At 35.3% G+C, this 22,055-nt stretch overlaps 2 protein-coding genes across 3 annotated transcripts; both read right to left on the bottom strand.

Moving 5' to 3' along the window:
* Window positions 1–3,146: 3,146 nt before the first annotated feature.
* LOC21399440 (solute carrier family 40 member 2) lies at window positions 3,147–8,185 on the bottom strand. Its single transcript, XM_010105947.2, has 8 exons — window positions 8,028–8,185; window positions 7,619–7,769; window positions 7,234–7,430; window positions 6,308–6,796; window positions 5,806–5,977; window positions 5,543–5,680; window positions 3,460–3,570; window positions 3,147–3,362 (listed from the first exon to the last, which is right to left on the bottom strand). Exons 1-8 carry the CDS (start codon window positions 8,165–8,167, stop codon window positions 3,222–3,224), a joined length of 1,539 nt encoding a protein of 512 aa, XP_010104249.1. The 5' UTR covers window positions 8,168–8,185; the 3' UTR covers window positions 3,147–3,221.
* Window positions 8,186–12,311: 4,126 nt separating this feature from the next.
* LOC21399439 (AMP deaminase) lies at window positions 12,312–21,676 on the bottom strand. Of its 2 annotated transcripts, none has more exons than XM_010105946.2 (20): window positions 21,123–21,676; window positions 20,507–20,688; window positions 20,083–20,290; window positions 19,389–19,567; window positions 19,236–19,287; window positions 18,933–19,060; window positions 18,668–18,847; window positions 18,371–18,438; window positions 18,091–18,233; window positions 17,313–17,374; window positions 16,647–16,760; window positions 15,918–16,058; window positions 15,455–15,607; window positions 14,983–15,036; window positions 14,791–14,901; window positions 14,525–14,698; window positions 14,352–14,432; window positions 13,369–13,467; window positions 12,885–13,022; window positions 12,312–12,787 (listed from the first exon to the last, which is right to left on the bottom strand). In XM_010105946.2, exons 1-19 carry the CDS (start codon window positions 21,499–21,501, stop codon window positions 12,954–12,956), a joined length of 2,577 nt encoding a protein of 858 aa, XP_010104248.1. In that variant the 5' UTR covers window positions 21,502–21,676; the 3' UTR covers window positions 12,312–12,787; window positions 12,885–12,953. The 2 variants fall into 2 exon arrangements, with proteins under 2 accessions (XP_010104248.1, XP_024026427.1); XM_024170659.1 differs by having other exon boundaries at window positions 20,507–20,679.
* Window positions 21,677–22,055: the final 379 nt, after the last annotated feature.

Raw genomic sequence — 22,055 nt, 5'->3', positions numbered from 1 at the left:
TATTAATTCCAATAGTTACTCCACTATAAACTTGGAATCACACTCTCAAAATTATAGACATTAATTACTTCTAAACTGTGAAGTATTCATTTGATATAGTCATTACATATAGATCAATCCTCCATAAATAATTCATAATTAGAGTCAGGTAAAATCCGTTAACCTCTCTAATTATATCTTCATCCTTGAGTACCATTGATTCTCTAATGGATAGTGATTCATAAAACACATTCATGAACCAGAGCGCTCTTACTAATCCAAGTACCGAATCAACACTTAAGAGAATTATTTATCTACTTTTTTCTCAAGAAGGAATGGATTCCATCTTGTATAATAAAATTCTCAGCTACCTATTTCATTATGTCTCCAAAATACAAGGAATAGGATTCAGGGTCTCAGAATCCATACCGAATAAATCAAAAGACATAAATCCATAAATAAAAGTTTGTTAAGAACTCAGGATTAAGATCATCCTATATATGACCATCAGTAGACTCAATTAGAATTTCTATGCTTAACAGAAATTATTAGAAATTCATATTGTGTCTGTGTCCTTGTTCCACATAATCTTATTATGCGAAATACACTCATTCAATATCTCGCCATATTAACAGTGCGGATAACACCGTTCCATTCTAAATGGGAATGACATGTATTAATAATGTTTTAATTAAAAATTCCAAACTTTAATTAAATTCATCATGAACAATGTTTTTTATTATTATCCTTAAACACTATCATCTCGTATATAACACTTATATACTATGTTTAAGGTTACATAAACAATCACGGAATTTTCATTTGATATTCATAAAATATTCATAAATATATGCACATAAAATGATGAATAAACTTTTTTATTAATTAAATAATAAATATCTTATTACATCTCATGCTTCTATGACACTATTCCCAACAGGAACTTTGTCGTCAACTACCAGTTCGGGACCTAAAGGATCGTCGTGGAGTTTCTTGAAGAAGAATGAGAAAACGACAGGATCATCCTTAACACAAGCGTCTACGGAACTAGTCAAATATTTTGAAGCAAATTTTGTAATCGATGACGACAAACTAGACACCTTACAGTGGTGGAAGAGCAAGACCGATCGTTTTCCAACACTGTCCATAATAGCTCATGACATTTTTACAACTCCAGTGTCAACGGTAGCATCGGAGCAAGCTTTTAGCGCAAGCAACCGAATTCTTGACGAGAAGAGAAGCAGAATGCATCCAGATATCTTGGAGGGACTAATGTGCGTTAAAGACTGGGAAGATGCGAGAAGACGAAAACAACAATACACAAATGATTCGATGCAAGAATATTTTTCTAACTTAGAAATAACAGAATCTTCTGGAAGCACTTAAGTTTGTAATTTACTATTCCTAGCTACTGCACTCTTTTTTCCTTTGTTAAGGTTTTGTCCCGATCTCCCCACGGGTTTTACTTAGCAAGGTTTTTAACGAAGCAATCATTTATGTGTACTCCTATTACGTCAATTCAATAAAATCACATATTTTGGGGCATATGATATATTTTTTTAATTAAATTTAAAAAAAATACAAGGGCCGGGGCCGGCCCGTGAAGGGCCTGGGCCCAGGCCCGGCCCTGGCCCTTATGGACTAGGGCCAAGGGCTTGGACTGGGCCTGAGTTTTTCTTCTCAGGCCCGGCCCAGGCATGGCCCAAACTCGTAATGGGCCTGGGGTCAAGCGTGCCGTGCCGGCCCAGTACGGCATGTTTGACAACACTATTGCTGGGTCTGCTACCTCTATTTATAGATAGGATCCCTCCATTCTCTCAAGTCGTGGATCTATCCACTCACTAAGACACGTAAGTAGCGGGATAGTTTGGGCACTGACACCTGTCTTCGCACGTTCACTGAGGGATCATCTGAGACCATGGGCAGTTTTAGGCCTATTGTTGCGGAGTGAAGATGAACTCCCGAGAGGGATCGACTCACCATCTATGGTATGGCTCGACTGCGCTAGCGGCCTCTCGTAATTGGGCTGCCTGTATTACTTTAATCAAGCCGATTCTGTTCATTGGGCTCAATTAACTGGGCCTGTGTCCAAGTTCATGGCCTTCGTGGACTCAATCTTCAGTCTTCTTGTTGGGTTTGATGAAGGGAAATAATAGAAAATAGGTCAATATGAAAAGCTTAAGAAAGTATATATGCCAATTTTTAGTTATAGACATTAATAGGCCATAACTTGTCAAGTTATGGTTCATAACCAGATAAGTTATGGATAAACTTGTCAAGTTATAGTTCATAACCAGACAAGTTATGGACAATTATGGACAATAACTTGTCAAGTTATGGTTCATAACCAGACTAGTTATGGACGAAAACAGTAGTTTGGCCTATTTATTAACTTATATAAACTATTGACTTATTAACTTTAATTCATCTCAAATCTTGGCATATTTTCCCTCTTTCTCCTTTGATGAAAGCCCCAATCGGACACCAACAGGGGTTTTTTTTTCTCTTAAACAAAGCCTCACTATGCCCACTGTTTTCTGCCATCGTCCTCAGACCAATAATACACTATGCCCACTGTTTGCAGCACTGACTCCTCCCAACGATCTCTGATCCCAGCCCAATAATATGTTTTTTTCTTTTTCTATTTTTTGTCTGAGAAAACTCAAACTATCAGCTATAGCTTCGAGACCCTCAATAATATGTAGGATTAATGCAGAATGGTACTCTCGAGTAGTGCTGCATTTTATTGTATCCATAAAAACATAGTGCATATAAAGATATATATATATATATATATATATAGCAACCAAAATAACGATAAATAATCAAAGTCCTTCGTATTCTTAGATGTTGATTCCAACCCCACAAATACATCGATATATATATATATATATCTTGGATTATGGGTTTCTTGATCATTAAGCTAGCGGAATTTGTTTTCCTTCTTTCAACAAAATAAATCAAAGAACAATGACTATGCAGAAGTTAATATTTGGAAGGTCAAGTTTACTTGGTTTGAATTTTCCTTGAAAGATTTATGGTTGATTGATTTATAATCAAAAACTTTTTTCTTACCTTGGTTTGAAAGGAAAAGATTTTTTCTTACCTTGATAAATGAAAATTGTTTTAACTGTCAAGAAATTAATCTCTAACAACAGTAATTTGGGGTGACAATCATAGGATACATAAATTAATCATAACATATTCACTTATATCAACTAAGTAGTGCATTTCCACGTGGCCTAGTGAAGCAAGCATTGGACCCACAAAATTAGCTTCTCAAAGTGAAAGAGGTGCTTCCTTATTGTGTAAACATGACAAGTGTAGAGCAATGCAGCCAATGTTACCACACCGAAGGATATCAATATCAATATCCAGAAATCCTGATCAAACATATTATAGCATGAGCAACTGTTCAAAAAATGTTACTAAATGTTTGAAGCAAAAGGGTGTGTGATGTTCATAAACATGCAAAATTACCTGTGGATTCGAGATGAGTATTCCCATGACATAACCCATCAAATCCATGCTCGATTGAAGAGAGTTCTGAACACCTCCTACCACACAACGATCCGACTCCGGAACATAATCCTTTCAAATGTGGCAAAAAACCAAAAACAAAAGAAGAGGAAGAAGTGAAACTAGTTAGGTATACACGAATAAATATGAATAGGGTTTTGTCTCCGATCATTCATTCATCAAGAACCAGCCTAATAGTACAACATGGGCCTATTTAGTGCGCATGATTAGGGAGGACTGTATAAAATGAAATTTTAATGCTGTGTTTAGCGAACATTTTAAAGGACTTTTTTGTCCAATTCATGAGATAACTTTTAACTAGAGTTTATTCCAATCCAGTCATTTACAAGTTAGCTGAAATTTGAAGATGGAAGGAAGAGGAAAAGGAGAAGAAACAACTATAAAAGGGACTCGAGGTGAATAAAAGTATGTTGATTTTTCTCTCACTGGCTGTGTCTTATTTCTCTAAATAACCAAGTATTTATAGACTTCTTGCCCTTAGGAATATCTAAAACCAACCTCTTGATTTATATAGTGGATTTCTTGAATTTGATCAGATTTTGCATGCCTTACAGTTATCATTGAGGCTGGTTAGGTGTCAAACATCATTCGACACTTTGACACTTATTCTTGATGCTATCCAGTTGTTGAAAAGTTGTTTGAAACATGATTTTTATTGTCAAGTTGATAGTTTAAAATACTTGATTTTCTTTAGCAACCAGCACCTTTTAATAGCTTTTTTAGTTGTCAAATTTTTTAAACTAAAATTCAAGTTATTACTAAGATTAGTTTAGAAAAGCTTATAACTAACAGCTGTAAAAGGACAACCACAATAGGGTTCAAAAGTGTTAGTTGCTGAATAAAATTAAATATTTTAAAGGGCTATTGGCTAGACAACAAAAAATCAGGTTTCAAACAACCATTCAATAGCTACACAACTCAAAGAACAAGTGTCAAATGCCGTTCAACACCTAACCAGTCTAAAAAATAAGTGTCAAATGGTGTTTGACACCTAATCAGCCTCAATAACAGTTGGCAAAGGGCATGCAAAACCTTATCAGCTTCAAGAAAACCACTATACAAATCAAGAGATTGGCTTTAGAAGTTTCTAAGGGTAAGAAGTCTATAAATACTCAGTCATTTTAGAGAAACAAGATACAATCAACCAAAAAGAAAAATCAGTAAACTTTCACTCCCCTTTAGTTCTTTCTTCTCCTTTCACTCTTCCTTCCATCTTCAAATTTCAGCCAAGTATATCAACCGTCTAAGTCCTAGATACATATATCTCTTTCTTTCTTTCTTATTCTAAACAATCAAAAAGTCCCTGTAGATATCAAATAAGATCAAGATCCTAATCTAAAAGCTATTGAGCTACAAAGCCTAAATTTTCAGTTATGCGTGTTATTTACACTTAAAATATGTCTTTATAATAAAAGCTATTCATAATCTAATTCATGCTTGTTTCATTTAGCTATTGTCTCTTTCCTTTTCAGAATTTTTACATTTAATGTAATTTATTATCTGTCATTTATTTAATATTATTTTCCAATTCTATGAACTGCTCCATGTTTTATTTTCATTTCTTTTAGTTGATTAATTCAGTTATCCGATCATGTTCTTTTATTTTCTAATTAATCCAGTTACCATGTCCTTTTATTTTATTTTCATGTTGATCTAATTATCTAGTTCTTTTGTTTAAATTTATGTGTAATTCTAGTCTGCTGGTCTAGTTTATTATTCTTCCGTTTTTCAATCTAATCCTTTGTGTTTATGCACTTTTATTTTTACTAACTTAATACCCTTAATGTATTATGGTTATCATTTTTATTAGTGTCAAAAAGAGTAGTTCTAATTTTATCACAAATAAAATCTAAATCATTGTGAGAAAATATACTATACAAAAAAGGTCGAAAATATGGTTTAAACTACGAACCAATTGTCTATTGTTAATATTTCTGAAAATCTAACGGTAAGAATAGTGTTCTACTTTGACACACAAGTGTTTTTTTTTAATTATTATTATTATTATTATTTTTCCTCTTACTTGCATTTGTTGAATTACAGATAAGTCAAAAGACCACAACCCAAGCCGAGATAATGCCACTCCTGCCATCAGCATATTCGCAGATATGATGCTATTTTGAGCCCATATTGAAGCCACACAAACCAGGAGGCAGATCCACTACATGTGAACCAAGCCAAGAAGACATTTCTTAGTTGTCTTTAGGAAAAATGAACAAGAAATTACTAAAATTTATTCACGACAATCACTCTGAAGTGCTTTTTTATGTGTGGTGAAGTTTTTACCTGAGACCAAATAGACCAGAGTCCTGTTCTAAGTGTTAAAATACGAGACTGCAAAATTGGGTACACGAGTGTTGCAGCAATGCCGATCACGGCGCTAATACCGCGCGCTATTCCGATGACAAACGCTGGTATCCCTTCCCATTCTAGGGTAGCTGTCATTAATGTTCCAAAACTAAAACACACATGAACCATTTAGTAAGTGAATGAAAAGCCACAAGAAAAACCACAAACTCATGTTGATCAGAGGGAAGTTTGTGGGATATACTTAAATGTCCCAGTGGTAGAACTTTTTAGTTGTTTATACTCATTCCCCCTTATAAAAATTGTTGTTTTTATAGATTTCAGCCAAGAACTATAATACACATCATGAGAAATTTAATCATAAATTAACAAAATTTTGTCCCTTTCTTTTACATATAACAAGTTATATTTTAGTTTTATGATATATTATGAAACTATATATTGTTTTCCTTCAGCTAATAAGAAAAGAAAAAGGTTTCACCTGAGAACAGTGAAATATAACAAAGCCAGAGCTATTCCAGGAAATACAACATCTTCCTGCAAATATACTCTCCATGCATTAAGATATGGAACATTTGAAACCAATTTAGTAACTTTTGTTATGAAACTTTCCTCCATCACTTCTGCACTGTCCTGGTCATGAGAAAGAAAACTTTTTCTCTGCCGATGAGAAACGGATTTTCTATCTTCACTATCACTTTGTGAAGATATTCTCGAGGCCCTCCTCTGGCTACTTTGTTCTAAAGCTGGAATCCCGTTATACACGGAGATGAAAAGCCAATATTCCATCCAAACTGATATAGTATTCCATAGAACCAAGGTCAGAGCGGAAGCTTTTAGTGACACAAAACTGATAATGAAGCCAGTAACCACAGGAGCACATAGCTTGCAAGTGAGATCAATGCGTCTGATGACCGAGTTCATCTTCGTTAGATGGTCGGGCGAATGCCCTTCTGATATCACCACAATCCTAATTCATTATGAACATTGAATTAATGAAACATATATACATGTTGTCATTTTCAAGATCATGAGTTGAACACGTTATAATACGGGATTCTCTATGTTTTATTGAAATGTTGCATTTCATCCTATGTTTACGCTGCATCTGTTTCCTACATTTTTTAAGTTCTATAAATTGTGTTAAGACTATCTCTTGCATTCTACTAATCGCTTTAAAACCTGTCCTGGTAAATTGTGTAAAAACCATCCCCAAACACGATTTGTAGAATATAGGGTTAGATGCTGCATTCCTGCAAACATCGGGTGATACGCATCATTTTGATTAAACACATAAGAGGTTTTTGTCATTATCCTTAAAATGTGAGTCTTTCGGGTGATGTTAGGAATTCATGTAAGCTCGACGAGTAGAATAGTATGAACAAGGTTCGAGTTCTTTCCGATTACCACTCTCTTTCGATTAGGATGGTGCCGGCAAGAGTGGAAAGCACTCCAATTGCTCCAGAGATGTTTGTTAATATCACAAGAAAAACGAATCCACTGAAGTTCTCCAACTTCAACGTTGAGTAAACAATTAATGCCACCACAGCGCCTCCAGCAACTATGAAAGAGAGATTTTGTGTTACCAACCAAAGTTGGAGAACCTGCCAAGTACAATTTTATATGTAAATTTGATTTAGGACTAAGAAAGAAAAGAGAATCCAGGGAGAAAAAAGAACCAAGATATAGACGTAGAACCACTAGAGAGAAGAATAGAACTAAAGCCGAGAAAAAGCTTGCAACATGATATAAAATACTAAATGAACAACTAAAAATTGGCATTTTTTGAGACCTTTTTATATGTCAATCTATCCACCAATTGTCCAAGAATGGGTCCAAATAGTGCAGTAGAGGCAGATTCCACCACACCATAAATAGCAGCAAATAACAAAGAGTCTGGCCAAAGGCTTATCATGTACAACCCAACTGAGAATTCCCACATCCTGATTAAAACGCCACAAAAAAAAAAAGCATAAGCCCCTTCAAATGCTGGATTTTCTACCGCTTTTGAGAACAAACAAAGCCATATTAGGAAATGAAATAACCATCCGTGATCATAACATTAAACCTGATAAGAACTATAAGGAACTGAAGAATACTAAAGGGAAATAACTCAAAAAGTACATATATATATATATATATGTGTGGGTGTGTGTGTGTATATATATATAGACTATATGTATAGGCACACACAAACAAACCTGGCACCCCATCTGGCCAAGAAGTGAGCAACATATAGATATCTGATGAGAGTCGATGGGAAAGAATGTGTTTGAGAATTACAAGGTTGTTGTTGTTGCTCTTCTACTTCTTGGATAAGCGGTTCGTTCAAGTTATACATGTGAGTTTTTCTTCTGTAATTCAGTGTTTCTTTTAGCTCCTCCACTTTCTGAGTTCTAATTAGCTTGACCCTTAAAGCGGTTTACAGAACAGCTATGAGGGATTCTTGTTTGATTTGATTAGGTGGCTCTGACATGTTGATAATACTAACAAGGAATGAAGACAAATTGATACTTGACAAGGAGAAGTATCACTTTCTAGGAATAACTTGTAATATTAATTTATTTATTCTTGTAAGAGTAATAACTAGTGTGGTTACGGGGTGCAAAATCTCTGCACCACTGAGGAGTAGTTAGAAACTTAGAACATGGTTTTAAAGTTTAAAAGCAGCAAGAGTATGGCCGATTATTACTGTCCAGAGAATCTTTTGCCTTGTCTTTTGGATCTTTTCATCTTTTGCAAAATTTTTCGATTTATTATTTTTTTGGTACATAAAAATTTCGTGAGTTTTGTGTATATTTGACCATGATATTGATATTAAATAACATGCACCATTATGAAATAATCCTATGACAGAAAAACCGAAATAACACTTTCAAATTAGATAGATGGTAATATTAGACGCAATATTTCCTTAGAGGACAGCTTCTGAACTGGGATGATAATATGTTCAAATTCGATTAGTTGACTTTAGCTAATAAACCGTGGAGTTTAATAACAGGACATTCTAGGTAGGATCACTCACTATGGTATTGATCGCGGCTATTAAATTTAAATCAGACGGTGTATATATTATATGGGGATGAATAGGACGGATCATGGATACTTTGAGGATTTTTTAGATTGTACTGTTACATCCACCTCATAAATGTCTTCTAATTTGCATTATAAAATTAAGGTGGATAACTCTTGTGGTGGGGTGCCTTGCCATATAATTTTTCTTATTATTACTTTTAATTTCCAAGTCAAAATAGATTAAATATTTGGAATACTTACTTTGCAAATGCCACCTAAAATGTCCAAGTCAAAATAGATTAAATATTTGGAATACTTACTTTGCAAATGCCACCTAAAATGTCCAAGTCAAAATAGATTAAATATTTGGAATACTTACTTTGCAAATGCCACCTAAAAGAAATTAAAGATATTGAAGTGTCCAATTAGAAGCTAGCTTAACATTAAAGGGCAGATGAATAAGAGGTCCAATAATCAAATCTTCTTTAAGTTCATTAATAGTTGAAATAGGGCCTTCTGCTCCTCAGTCTTCTACTTCAATAATAGGACGGTAATTTTTACAACTACCCCCTCAAAATGTTACATCAACTTATGATTAACCCCGCAAATATTAGCTTTTTTATTTCTACCTCTTTAAATTACAATTAATCAAATGGCCCATTAATAGATTACCAAAATACCCTTAATGATGTATTGCTAATTTAAAAGATCCCGGCGGCATCTTCGGTCCCCGGCTGGCTGCCGCCGGGACCTCCAGTTGTCGGCTGGCGGAGTCTCCAGTCATGGCCAGTGGGTCTTCGGTGGCCAGCGCCGGCCATAATCTGTCAGGCTATATGATCCATAATGTGCCAGACTATGACCCATAGTCTGTCACAGACTATATCTCATAGTCTGCCATACTATATCTCATAGTCTGCCAGACTATAACCCATAGCCTGACAGGTTATGCCGGCCGTAGGTCTCTGGTTGCCGGCATTGGCCATAGTCCATCAGACTATGACCCATAGTCTCACAATTTATGTTAGCCACGGGTCTCCGGTTGCCGGTGCCGGTTATAACCTGTCAGACTATGATCCATAGTCTGTTAGACTGATAGACTATGACCCATAGTCTGCCAAATTATGACAAACTATGATCCATAGTTTGTTAGGTTACGCTAAATTACAATTTCACATTGAGCAGCAATTTACCGGTTCCCAATAATAAAAAAAATTACATAAAATTAGGAATTTCATATTACAAAAGAAAAGACACAAAATTTCAAAATCCATAAACGACAGTTCTTTAGATACCGTACCCAAGAAAAGACCATTAGAATAAAACCATGCGAAAAAAAATAGTTATTAAAAGAGATAAAGTTGCCTACACTACTTCCAGTCTCGGAAACATAAATCGTTGATGAATAAGTTTTCAAATAAGTGCATTAGATCTTTATTGCCGGATGTATGCTGCGTTCACTGAAATGTATGTTCCCAATCTCTTAGATATATTAACATCTCAACAATTTCTAAACCTAATGAATAAGTCCTTGTATTGCATTATCATCGGTGTTGATGACGGAGGCACACAACTTGAATTAATGATGAGCTAGAACTACTTCGCTGAGAAGTAATATAATTCCAAGTTGCGTTTGTTGAGTCAAGTTGTTTTCATAAATGGCATAAACCTCGTACAATTTCTCATGTGTGTTAGTAATATGTGGATAATCTATACTCAAATGCACACCAACATGAGGAAGAATGTTTACAAGACCGAATAATTTGTATACTATCCAAAGTAAAAGCCAAACAATACAAAAGAAGAATTTCGAACCAATATTTTCTAAGCTTTGCTCTTATCACTTCTACCATGCATTTGAATAATTGATCTCCTCTGTACGTTCCAAAACAACGTTATAATCTCAACAATTTGATGCAACACCAATAGAGAAGTAAGATAATTAACATCGGATAATAAAATAGTAAAATCACAAAAAACTTTCAAAAAATTCACAATTCATTTGGCAATGAACTAGTCATATTCTTGCGACATTCTAGATTTTTTGTTTTGTAAAACACAATGATAACATTTTTATACACTAATGCATGCTTTAACATCAAATAAGTTGAACCTCGTGTAACAAGCATATCAAGTCTAAACTTTCGAGGCTTCATATTTTATGCTTTACAATACCTCCCAAATTCAATAATGCAATCCAAAAAAGGGCATCTTGACTATTATTAATTGTAGTTCTTACCAAATCCATACCTAATTCGACAATGAAGTTGATTATATAAATGCACACCTTTAATGTAACAAAATTCTACCGGTTTATTAGTTTATAATACTCTTGAGCATAGGAACCACCCTTGTACTAGCTGAGGCTTTATATAGAGTGATGGAAATAATTTAATCTCGTATGTCGAAATCTTTAATCACACTTACAATTCTCTTAATAATATTATCAGCATTATGTTTATCACGACATTCTGAATGGAATAATGTTATATTACGATGGTTGGCTGCCTGTCCATCCCAGGTGACTAGCTACCGACATTGCACGTGCGATTTTTGATAAATTGGATGCAAAAGAAGTTTATAAGCTAATAAATGGTGCCATTGCGTATATTGGAGATTAGTAACTTCTATTTATTGAGCTTTAGCTTGTGTAATTCTTGTGATCCAAGTTAGTAAGAGTTGCTGATTTAACACGACTAAGAGTTAATTGAGTATAAGACTTTATAGTCCTATCTCCTATGACTATTATTAAGATCTTGAAATTGTTTTTTATTTTCATTTTAGTTGCTTCAAAAAATATAAAATCTGGAATCATTTTTTTAAAATTTTAATATTTAATTACTAGACTTTATAATGTGTGAGAAAGCTCCACATCTTTATAGCTCTAATGAAAGTTGAAATTATTATGCAGTTTTTTAATTTTCTTCGTGATTGTAATTGAGATTAAGAAAGTTCATGAGATGTAGTGCGGCTATATCAAGCTAGACATGGACAAAATTACAAATGAGCAAGCTTAGGGGCGTTTGAACAAAAAAAAAGACGAGAATATTATACACTTCTTTTTAACTGCATAATTAGTTCAGAGTATGTAATCGAAGCTGCTTATAATTACAAGGAAGATTAGGGATTTACAATTCGAGATTAGCAAGTATGAAATCGGATAGTTTGAGCACTAAAGAGGAGGCAAATGCATGTTTACAATACACATATGTTGTGTAATGATCTCGAGGAATTGATCAAAGAATCCACGCTAAACACAATAAGAAGAGAACCCATACCAATACAAAATTCATCCTCATCCAAATTATTTACCTTATTCTCTCACTCACTAAACATAGCCTTATGTGGACCTTTTGAAGTGAAGAAATCTCCGCTGTGTGACTAAACTACGATTGCTAAATAAAAGTATTACCAAAGATGTAGCACCAACAGATTTTACACAGGCCAACTGGAAAATATTATGTATAATACGAACAATCCTCTCATTTCATTCGGAACAAGGAGTCAAAACTTGATGAAGCAAGAGAGATTTTTCCCCTTCTTGCCATTAGTAAGTTATGTATTGGGAAATATTACATATAACTGACGCAAACACACCACTCGATTACTTGCGACACCCTCCCCCAAGCAAAAAAAAAGACTATAATAATAATTATTATTATTATTATAATTATAACTCAACTTGTGAAGTAGTTCATTCGTACAAATTATAACCCTAAAACAAAATTATTTGCCATACCGTTTCTTTCTTTTTTGTTGTATTTTAAGACTCGTAACTCATCTGAGATGAAGCAGTATATCTAAATCTTATATCCTATACATGATCTACCTCATTCACGGACTTTTATCTGACATTCTTCCAAGTCCAAGGCTCGCAGTTCACATGGTCAATTGGTGTTTAGCACATGTTGTGTGTGACATGAATGGGTCAGAGTGCAAGTTCGTTTTCCTGCAGAAAGCGACAAAACCCGAGATTAGCCAAATATGTTCAACGAAAACTATCAAAGCTTCCAAAAAAACGTTTTACACTATGAGAAATTAGTCACCTTAGGGCATAGCAGTTCAAGGTTCATGTCCATTCAAAATGAAATTACAATATTGTCCTGGCTTAAATATCACTTGTCCACTTCTTCAGGGATAATTGGCTTTCCCAGATAGACTTGTCGCATCTCCTCTCTCCAGATCTGCAAGCATTGTAATCCATAATCCAATGGTGTTACTTCTTAATATTTCCCTAGAGGATTTCTCTCAACAACAAATACATAACTAAGAAAAAAGTAAAACACCAGTGGATAGCATCCGCGTGCGTCGACAGCAATATGACAAAAACACAAGAACAAACAGTGACTAGAACCAGGGAGGGAGAGAAAGAGCAGTGAGAGTAAGGAGAGGAAACCCTAAGCATGAGAATTAACAGCTAGAAAAAGACTTGAGAGAAAAAGCAGTCAGAGAGCAAGAACAAGGGGTGAAAACACTACGAATTACAAGCAGAAAAACTGTCCCATCAAAATCAACAAATAGGACCCATACCGTGTCACGAAATTCCAGCCGAATATGAGGCACATTCGTTTTGTGGATATCATTCCCATCTGGTCCTCTCTTGTAATTCTCTTTCCCAATCCAGTGGGACTGTAAAGGAGAGATCAGATCAAGAAAAATACATAACGTGTTAATGCCTCATAACTTTTTCTTCAATACAAGAGTTAATGCTTCAATGAATTTAGATTGCAAAACCTACTTGGGAAAACCAACTTGGGAAAGTAAATTAAAAACCCAATTCTACTTATGCAGCTTGCAATAATCCAATTTGCTAAAGGTTTAAAACTGCATAATCATGCTTTAGTTGACCCCTGCTCTATGCAATTCTTATCCATGTATATATCTGTGTAAGTGCATACAAGTGTCTTGAAGAAAATAGGGCCAGTAACCAGATCTGAAATCCAAAGAGTTGAAGACAGATGATCTTTTTACAGACACAATCCCCATTCTGTAATCAGCTAGAATTTTCCGGCACAATATACAGAATAATGGAAAACTGCAGCTGTTGAGATATAAAAACTATTGTTGCCCACCTTCGAACAAGTTAAGCTTTTTGGGAATTAATTGGTAAACTGACATTGTAAGAAGGAGGTCTTGAGTTCAAACCTCTATAATTGCACTCTATATCCTCTTTAAGTTTTTCATCATGTGGGGTCTTTAATATGTTTCAGCTTGTTATTTAACAAGCGGGCTCTCAAAACCCGTAGTCCAACCCACATGTGAGGTGAGGAGGGTTTAAATTATAAAATCTATTGTTGACCAACCTCCTAAAAGTTTAAGCTTTTGGGATGAATTTGTAAACTAACACCAACATAAACACAAGGCCAATAAATCTTCAAAATCTACAGATAAGCTATATTGTCCCAAAGTTCCAGCTCATATAGAACTATTCCTTTGGAAAAGCTTCACTTTCACAAATGGACTTCCTCATTTATCAACATCCCCAACAGAGAAAAATAAGTATGATTACGTACCTTAAGAGCGTGTGAAAAACCTGACTGGTAAACTGAATTACGAGCAATTTCACACAGATCACATGAACTTAACTTCCAGACCTGTAAAGGATGAGGATGACCTCAGTAAATTCACCTCTGGTAACCGCAAGATACCATTTTGATTGTAGTGAGAGAGAGAGAGAGGAACTCACAGAAGCTGCTATGCTATACTCTTCAACCAATGGTTCTTTTGTTAAGTGGATTTGGAGAGGATCATCAGTAGAAAGGGATACATTGAGACCTCGTAAGAAAAACATTGGGAAAGGATTCCGATGGTAGTCTAAAAATAAGGAGTTGTTGCTCAGTGGAGACATGGCAAGACCAATCTGATAAAACCGAAAAATATTGAAGACAGTAAGAAATTGCACAACAGAATTAAGTTAATAAAACACTGGCACAATGGCCCCTTTCTTCTAACCTGTGCCAGATAATAGAGATACTGAAGAACGGGAGATTTTCTCAAATTGATTCCATGTGCAATGTTATGAGCTGTAAGAAAGGTTGCAGCGAGGTGGTCTATGTCACCGGCCTGAAAACATATCATGTGTGAACCGCAATTACAGTCATCTATACGTCAAAGCAAGAATGAAAAGAGAAAATTGCTGAATACCTCCCCAGAATGTGGACGAAATTTGATGGTTGTCATGCCCTTTGATTCACGAAGCTGGAAATAAAACCTAGATGGTTAGCATTTCAGAGATACGTGGGGAGAAGGCCAAAAGTATCCCGAAACTACAGCCAAAGTCAGAGCTACAGACTAAGAAAACCAACACCAAGGTGTTTAAGAGATGACTCTAGCAAATAAACTAAAAGGACAGATCAAAAGCAACATCAAAGTTCAAGATCCCAGAACCCAGCCACTATAAACTATTGGCAAAATGATCGAGCACACTAGAAATATAGAAGCGTCCATAGATGCTTCCATCATTACTCTAGCAATTACGCATTTGCATGTTAAAAATACGAAATTAAGATAGCCTAAAAAGCGGCGTAGAGGTTAGCATAGCAAGATTCTGAGATCCCTAAACCCCAAACCTATGTGGTGGTATAATACACAACACTACATTCGAATCATAAAATACCTTATTTAAGGTATAGAGATTAGCATAACAGTAATACACATAGTACGAAAAGGCAGGATTGAACGCGTTGGTCCACTGAGATGGAGTGGGCATGTGTTTTGTCGGGCGTCGTTCAGGCTTGCTTTCATCATCGACCAAATCTAACCCAACAACCTGAAAGTTCAAAACAAATTAATTGGATGATGTGGTGGATAGCCAAGATAGCGAGCCAGAATAACTGAATAAGTACCCACTGAAAACAAATATTGTTCACTCAAGTTCAGTAAAGCATAAATATACATAACTTTTTTGCACTTGCATGGGAAAGAGCACCTTCATAACACAACTGTAGCAATTCTACAGAGATTGCAACTTTACAGCAATAACATAAGGTTGACTTTCAACTTCGAATGATAGAAAAGTAAAGAAATTGAACTAACATCCAAACTGGAAATCAGGACATTGTAAACGAAAGATAGAAAACCTGTTTGAGGAAAACATGCAACTGAGGATGAGAATCTGGATCCACGGTGACCTCAAAAAGAGGAATAAATATGTTGTCAAGAATATTCTGAAAAGAGGTGACTATTCCCATTTCCTTGTAAATATTATATAGTCTTGGAAGCTGAAAGGAGGAAAAAGCAAATAAGAAATAGTGAAATACAATAATTCTTAAAGTAACACCAAAATTAAGTCAATGCCATATAAGTTCTAAATTTAATTATGCCAAAAAAGGAAAAACAGAAGGGAAACAACCTTAAACGTTGAAAGATGCAACATGCTTTATAATCAGGACTGAACCAGATAGCATACTAAACAGTTGCCGTCCCATTAAACAGAAAGGCTCAATTTCCATTAAAGTAAAAGAGCCAAAAAGTCTACTAAGCTCGAAAAGGTAAAATCAAAGAGCCACAAAATTATTTGAGAGAATTCACCTGGTGTCCAGGCAAAAGGCAATGAATTTCATACAGAACAAATTAAAGCTTCCATGATGTCTAAAAGTGGAAGCAATGTGAATTAAAAACTTTTAACATGGTATAAAGCACCAAAAAAAAAAAAGGACAAATGTTTTACGAAATCTATTTTATTATCAGATAAATGAATGTGCATGAAAGGTATGCACATACAATACATAAATATATAGATATATATAACTCACACACACACACACACTATTTATATATAGTTATATAGTGTAGTTTTCTCCCAATACCTGAATTAACCAAACAACATTGTCACTGTACAATTCATTATTAACTATCCAGCTGGCTAGTTGGTCCCACTCACTTTGCTTCCTACCATATATTGATATCCGGTACTCAGCCATCTGCAACAACAAAATGGAGCGAAACAGAGGGATAAGCACGGTAAAGATATGCTACACAGTGGAATGGCAAAAGGAAGAGAGAATACATCAGCTTGACTATTTGAAGGCAACATGCATTCAAAAAGAAAAACGGAAAGTTAATTTAAGAACCTAAAAGCCTTGTCAAAAATCTCTACAATCTGTTGCAAAAGATGCCATGATGCAGAACTGGCATAAGATGTTAAAACATGATTGTAACTCTCAATGCATATAATTGACATCCTTATCAACAGTTGGGAAAAGCCTCCAGCATACTATATAGTCTCATGACAAGAACCAGCAGAACCATATACGAGCAGAACTGTTTCAACTTTAACATCCATCAAAACTACTCAGCCAAAAATGTTATCCCGAAATACAGTGTGGGAATCAACTATATGAGTCTATGACTAGTGGATTCCAAAGTTTCGCATTAACATAGACATTAATGGGATTGGACTATAGAAAGAAGGTATATTTTTTCTTTTAAAAAAAAAAAAAAAAAAAGTGCAGATAGCACAGCAATTAATGTACCTGATATTTGCTAGCAGAGAGATCCAAGAAAACTTGCTTTGTCAGCTCAGCAAGGAAACGACCTGTTCATAGGGATGCAGTACACCACAAATCAGTCAACCGTATATACACCATGACACGAATGATCAACAATATATTCAAGAGAAGCAAGAAGAACAGCAAAATGTATTAACTATATATTATTCTTTAAGAAACAAAAAGGAACACTGTCCCGTTGCTTGCACTTTATAGAAACTAATTCCCATATAGAACCACTGCACAAAAACTTTTTAGATGTCCAGATAGAATGGGACAAGAAGTGCATTCTACATGTGGTCTTTTGAAGGGAAAAAAAAAAAAACTCTTCACAAATTCAGCATAATGCAGCCATGTTATTGTCCAAGATTAGAACATATAAAAGAAACTAATCTTCTCTAATGTTCCAGTCCATCAAAAATCAAAATCAAATCAATTTTACAAATTCTAAGATATAAAAGAAACTACAATTGCGAATGTATTTATTAAATTAAGTTTTATCGTTCTTTATTATTCTTCAAAAATATATTGGGGAAAAAATCCTTGTTGCTTACAGCTTTCTTTAATTATGTTTTCACAGGAACAATAAAGTTAATGCATGCCGTTTATTTACTTCAATTCTAACATAAATATGCTTATGATGCATACAGATACATCAGTCACATAGAAAAAATTATATAGTGTAACCAAACTTGCAAACTTATGACGCCCAAATCAACTCGTTATCAGTGTAAATGTAATCAAGAAAACAAAATAATTATACCTTGAATAAGATTATCCTGCTTAAGGAAAATCTCCCTGAGCCTACTTTGACCACAGGGATTGTATTTAAGATTAAACTTATCAAAACGATGAAATGTGCTCTTGTCTGCATGAACATCCAGAAGATCAACATTCAGGTCATACCTGTCCAGAACAGATTGGAAAAGAGATCACCTTTCTGAGCAAAAATAAATATAAAAGATACGTGAAGAAATTGATATCATAAATAGTAAATATTTATCCATTTTCGTCATAAACAAAGAGGTAGTAGAAGAAATTACCCAGTCAGATCCAAGCTCTCAAAAACTTCTTTCAAGGTCAAGTATGTTCCATCTCTAAATATTACAACCTAAACAGAAACAGGAAAACCAAGGCATCAGTTGATCTCAAATGCAGGGCCTTCCCCCAAAATCGAAAGAGGAAAGTTCCAATTATAACCAATTTCTAAAAAAATATTTAGATGTCAGGTTTGAAATTTGTTAAGTTTAAACAAGGTTAAATACACCCAGCATTCATGAAATAGATAAGAACTAAAAAACCACACTTGATAACAAAAACATATTAGCAGATTATATTACCTCATCAGGTTCTTTCCTCAGCTTTGACTTTATAAACCTCAAAAGATGTTTCTGATTCATGCACGCTGAGTGATGAACGTGTGTATCAACTTTCCTGACATTATAAAAATCACGATGTGGAGCACTTTTCTGAGCCAAAAATTCCCTATCCGCATTAAGCATCAAGTGAAGATTGAATTTCTGAACAGTATACAAATAAGCGTATTGTCAAGAAACTGTGACACTGTGTAACACAATAAGAATTAATTAAATATAGAAACTTTACTTGTTCTAGAAGATTCAGTCTGTGATGGCATAAAGTTCTGATGTTCCCAGCTGCTATAACTCGGAGTATGTGGTGCAGATCAGTGAAAAAGGTTGTGGCATCAGCAAGAGGGAAAAGCTCTTCTTTTGCTGTCAAAAAAAAAAAAGACAAGATAAATAAATGAAAGTGAATAAAAAATAATAATAAAAAAAAAACCTTTGGAAGATTTTTTTTCCTTTTTTTTAATTTAAAAAGAAATGAGATAGAAAGAGAGTTTTCCAACAACAACGGACAGATATGGAAATGAAGGGCTCCGATCCTTACAATCTTTATTTGCATAAACATGAGTGACACCATCTTGCATCTCAAAATAATGCTGCACAACAAAACAGATGTTTTAATGAACAAAAATAGAACTCAAAAACAAACATTAGTCAGTAGTAGAATGGAATACCAGAACCAAATGTTAACACTCACATCAGACTTTCCCTCGGGAGCATAAAAGAATGGAGCTGGATTAGGCTTTGGTGTGCTGGGGTCAGATATAATTTCTTTCTCCCATGGAGCAACTGCTTCTCTGAACAGATATCTTTTTCTCAATTCAAGACATTCTTGTAGAACCACATAGGATTCCACTTCATCAGGTGATGGTACCTCTGGTAGAAATAAAAATCGACAAAAAAACCAGAAAATATCATACTCAACATCCAGTATCTGACTATCAATTTTAAAAGCAACTCCTAGAAGTATCAAGATTATGTGAGAAAGGAGAAGCAGAGAAAGATTTTTCGATATTGGCCCATAAATGTATGCATATCCATATGCAGGCATAAGGTGGTGAGTGGCCAATTCCAAAATAAACTGATCCTGCAGTTTAAGCTCGTATACTATCCTAAAATTTTAATCTTCATCCTTTGTCGTTTACTTTGTATGCTAAAACGTGCAATCTTGCACTATATTTTATTAGCAAATACCTTCTGCAGAAGCTGAGAAATGAATTAGAAAAAAGGACCATCCACGAACGAAATACATTTACCTGTGATTCAAACATACCCAACTTTTTATGTGGATACATAAACTTTTTTTTCTTTTTTTAAAAAGAAACTCAGAACTATATTGATAAATGCAGCCAAGCTGTGCATGTCAAGGAAGGAGGACAAGCAATCAATACCAGTAGGCGTAATCTTAAGTCGTGCAAAGGTTTCTTGTTCTGGCTCTTTCCTCAGAATATCAGCCGCAATTGGGTCAGGCTGAACACCATGCAGGTCACCAGAGACGCTATGAGATCGAATCATACTTGAAGCAGCTATAGGAATTTGTTCCCCATTTCCATTAACGTGATTTGGTAAATTCTCATATAGGCTTTTACACTCTGGGACCTGCACATGTAAACAGTCCCTCATATCAACAAATAGTTCCTAGAGTAACTAAAAAATTGAATACAAACAACTCCTGCGAATTAAATTCAGAGAAAAAAAAAACTAAAGGAGAAAAGAGTAATTTTTTTCCTAACAAAAGATAATATGCAGGCACGCCATGTTACCTCATCAACAGTAAAAGTATAATTTCTTCTTATAATTACAAAATAAACTAACCGCATTTCCATTAGCGTGGATATACGAAGTGTCCAGCTTAGAGTTATCGGTCATATTATCTTCATCATCTGAACCTTCTACACTCTCAAAGGCACTAGCACTTGCAACAGGGGACTTGGGGGAAGTTGGTCTCAGAAGGCCACTACTTCTCTTGGCCGCGCCAACATGCAAAGCTGCTTTCCCTGAATGGAAAAATATTATAACTTGTGCACGTTCCCAGCGTTGTATTTCAATAGTTGATAAATGATCAAACCCCAAAAATATAATTACCATTTACTAGTTGTTGAAATGGTTATCCAATTCCAAGGTCATATTCTTGGTAATTATGATGACGATGACACAGAAACCAAATACAATACTAAACTCAACAAAGTTTGACTCCAATTAGCATTAAAGCACCAAAGAAAAAAGATTGCCAAACAGTGTTTCCCCTCCGGAACAATTCGTGGAATGCACTAAAATTCCAATCCAATACATACGATTACATACATGGCACATAGTCGTTGATAATTCTAAAAAACAGTCTTGGCGGAAAGCTAAAGCACGAAAACTAAAATCCAAATGAAGAATTACTATCGCCATCAGTATCACTCTGGTGGCAAGTCCGAATCCATACCTTCAGGAAGCGTGTGGAGCCTCGGCAACCCCGGGGGAATACCTTCGATGGGCACGGGACCGTTTCGCCTCTCCTCGCCGCCGTCAATCCCACCGGAAATCACCGTCACGTCGGGCAACGACGCCGAGCCTCGCCGGTAATATCCACTCACCTTCCGCCGCGCGTGGTGGCCACCACGGCGCTTCTTCAAATGCTGGGGCGAATCGCCGTCGGAGTTGTGGTTGATGTGGTTGGTGTCCTCGTCTCTCTCCCTCTCCACCGTTTTGGCAAACTCCAGAAGCTGCGTTAGGGTTTTGCGGTGCATATAGTAGGCCGAAACCGCCACGAAGGAGGCTCCGACGAGAGCCGCCATGGCCAAATGCAGAGCGTAAGCATCCATTGAGCGAATGATGAATGAAACCCCTCCTCACTTTCTCTCTCTAGAAAATCCCTTTCTCTCTCTCTCTCTCTCTCTCTCTCTCTCAGCAATGGAAAAAGGTAAACCCTACAAAGGAGCCTTTTTTAGTTTGGTAGAGCAGAGAAGACAGAAGAGAACAACAGAAACAGATAGTGCTTTTCTCTGCTGTTTTTGGTGTTTGTATTCGAAACACGAGAGGCATTTGCTTCAATATTTATAGGAGGATGCGCAGCGCAGGGGCAATCTCACTCACTATAGCACATATTCTCTCTCTAACCTTCTTTAATTTATTTATTTATTTACGGAATATTTATGTATAATATTATGTTTTTTTGCTTTTCGGTGGTGGGGAAAATAAGAAAATTGTTCCAAGTGCTTGCTGCGTATTATCATCGATTTTTATTTTATTTCGTACAATGAAATAGTTATTAATCTCATAAATAGTCCTCCAGGTTTAATCTCAATCTCATTTTAATCTTTAATTTTTAACGTCACATAATTAGTCATTGAGATTTTATTTTATTTCAGTTTCGGTC

This window comes from Morus notabilis, unplaced genomic scaffold (assembly GCF_000414095.1).
Source record: "Morus notabilis unplaced genomic scaffold, ASM41409v2 Scaffold382, whole genome shotgun sequence".
NCBI classification, from domain to species: domain Eukaryota; kingdom Viridiplantae; phylum Streptophyta; class Magnoliopsida; order Rosales; family Moraceae; genus Morus; species Morus notabilis.
Note: the sequence above shows the minus strand (reverse complement) of the source record. Positions and strands in the feature narration are given on the sequence as shown.

What these genes read in the sequence shown, in the direction of transcription:
- LOC21399440 (XM_010105947.2), bottom strand. Translation starts at nt 8,167, where the DNA reads ATGTATAACTTGAACGAACCGCTTATCCAAGAAGTAGAAGAGCAACAA. An exon ending in ATCCTAATCGAAAGAGAGTG is followed by an intron (nt 6,797 to 7,233) that starts GTAATCGGAAAG and finishes ATAATGAATTAG; the next exon opens with GATTGTGGTGATATCAGAAG. An exon ending in TTATATTTCACTGTTCTCAG is followed by an intron (nt 5,978 to 6,307) that starts GTGAAACCTTTT and finishes TGTGTGTTTTAG; the next exon opens with TTTTGGAACATTAATGACAG.
- LOC21399439 (XM_010105946.2), bottom strand. Translation starts at nt 21,501, where the DNA reads ATGGATGCTTACGCTCTGCATTTGGCCATGGCGGCTCTCGTCGGAGCC. An exon ending in GAGAGCTTGGATCTGACTGG is followed by an intron (nt 18,234 to 18,370) that starts GTAATTTCTTCT and finishes TGTTCTGGACAG; the next exon opens with GTATGACCTGAATGTTGATC. An exon ending in TGCATGTTTTCCTCAAACAG is followed by an intron (nt 15,608 to 15,917) that starts GTTTTCTATCTT and finishes TTGAACTTTCAG; the next exon opens with GTTGTTGGGTTAGATTTGGT.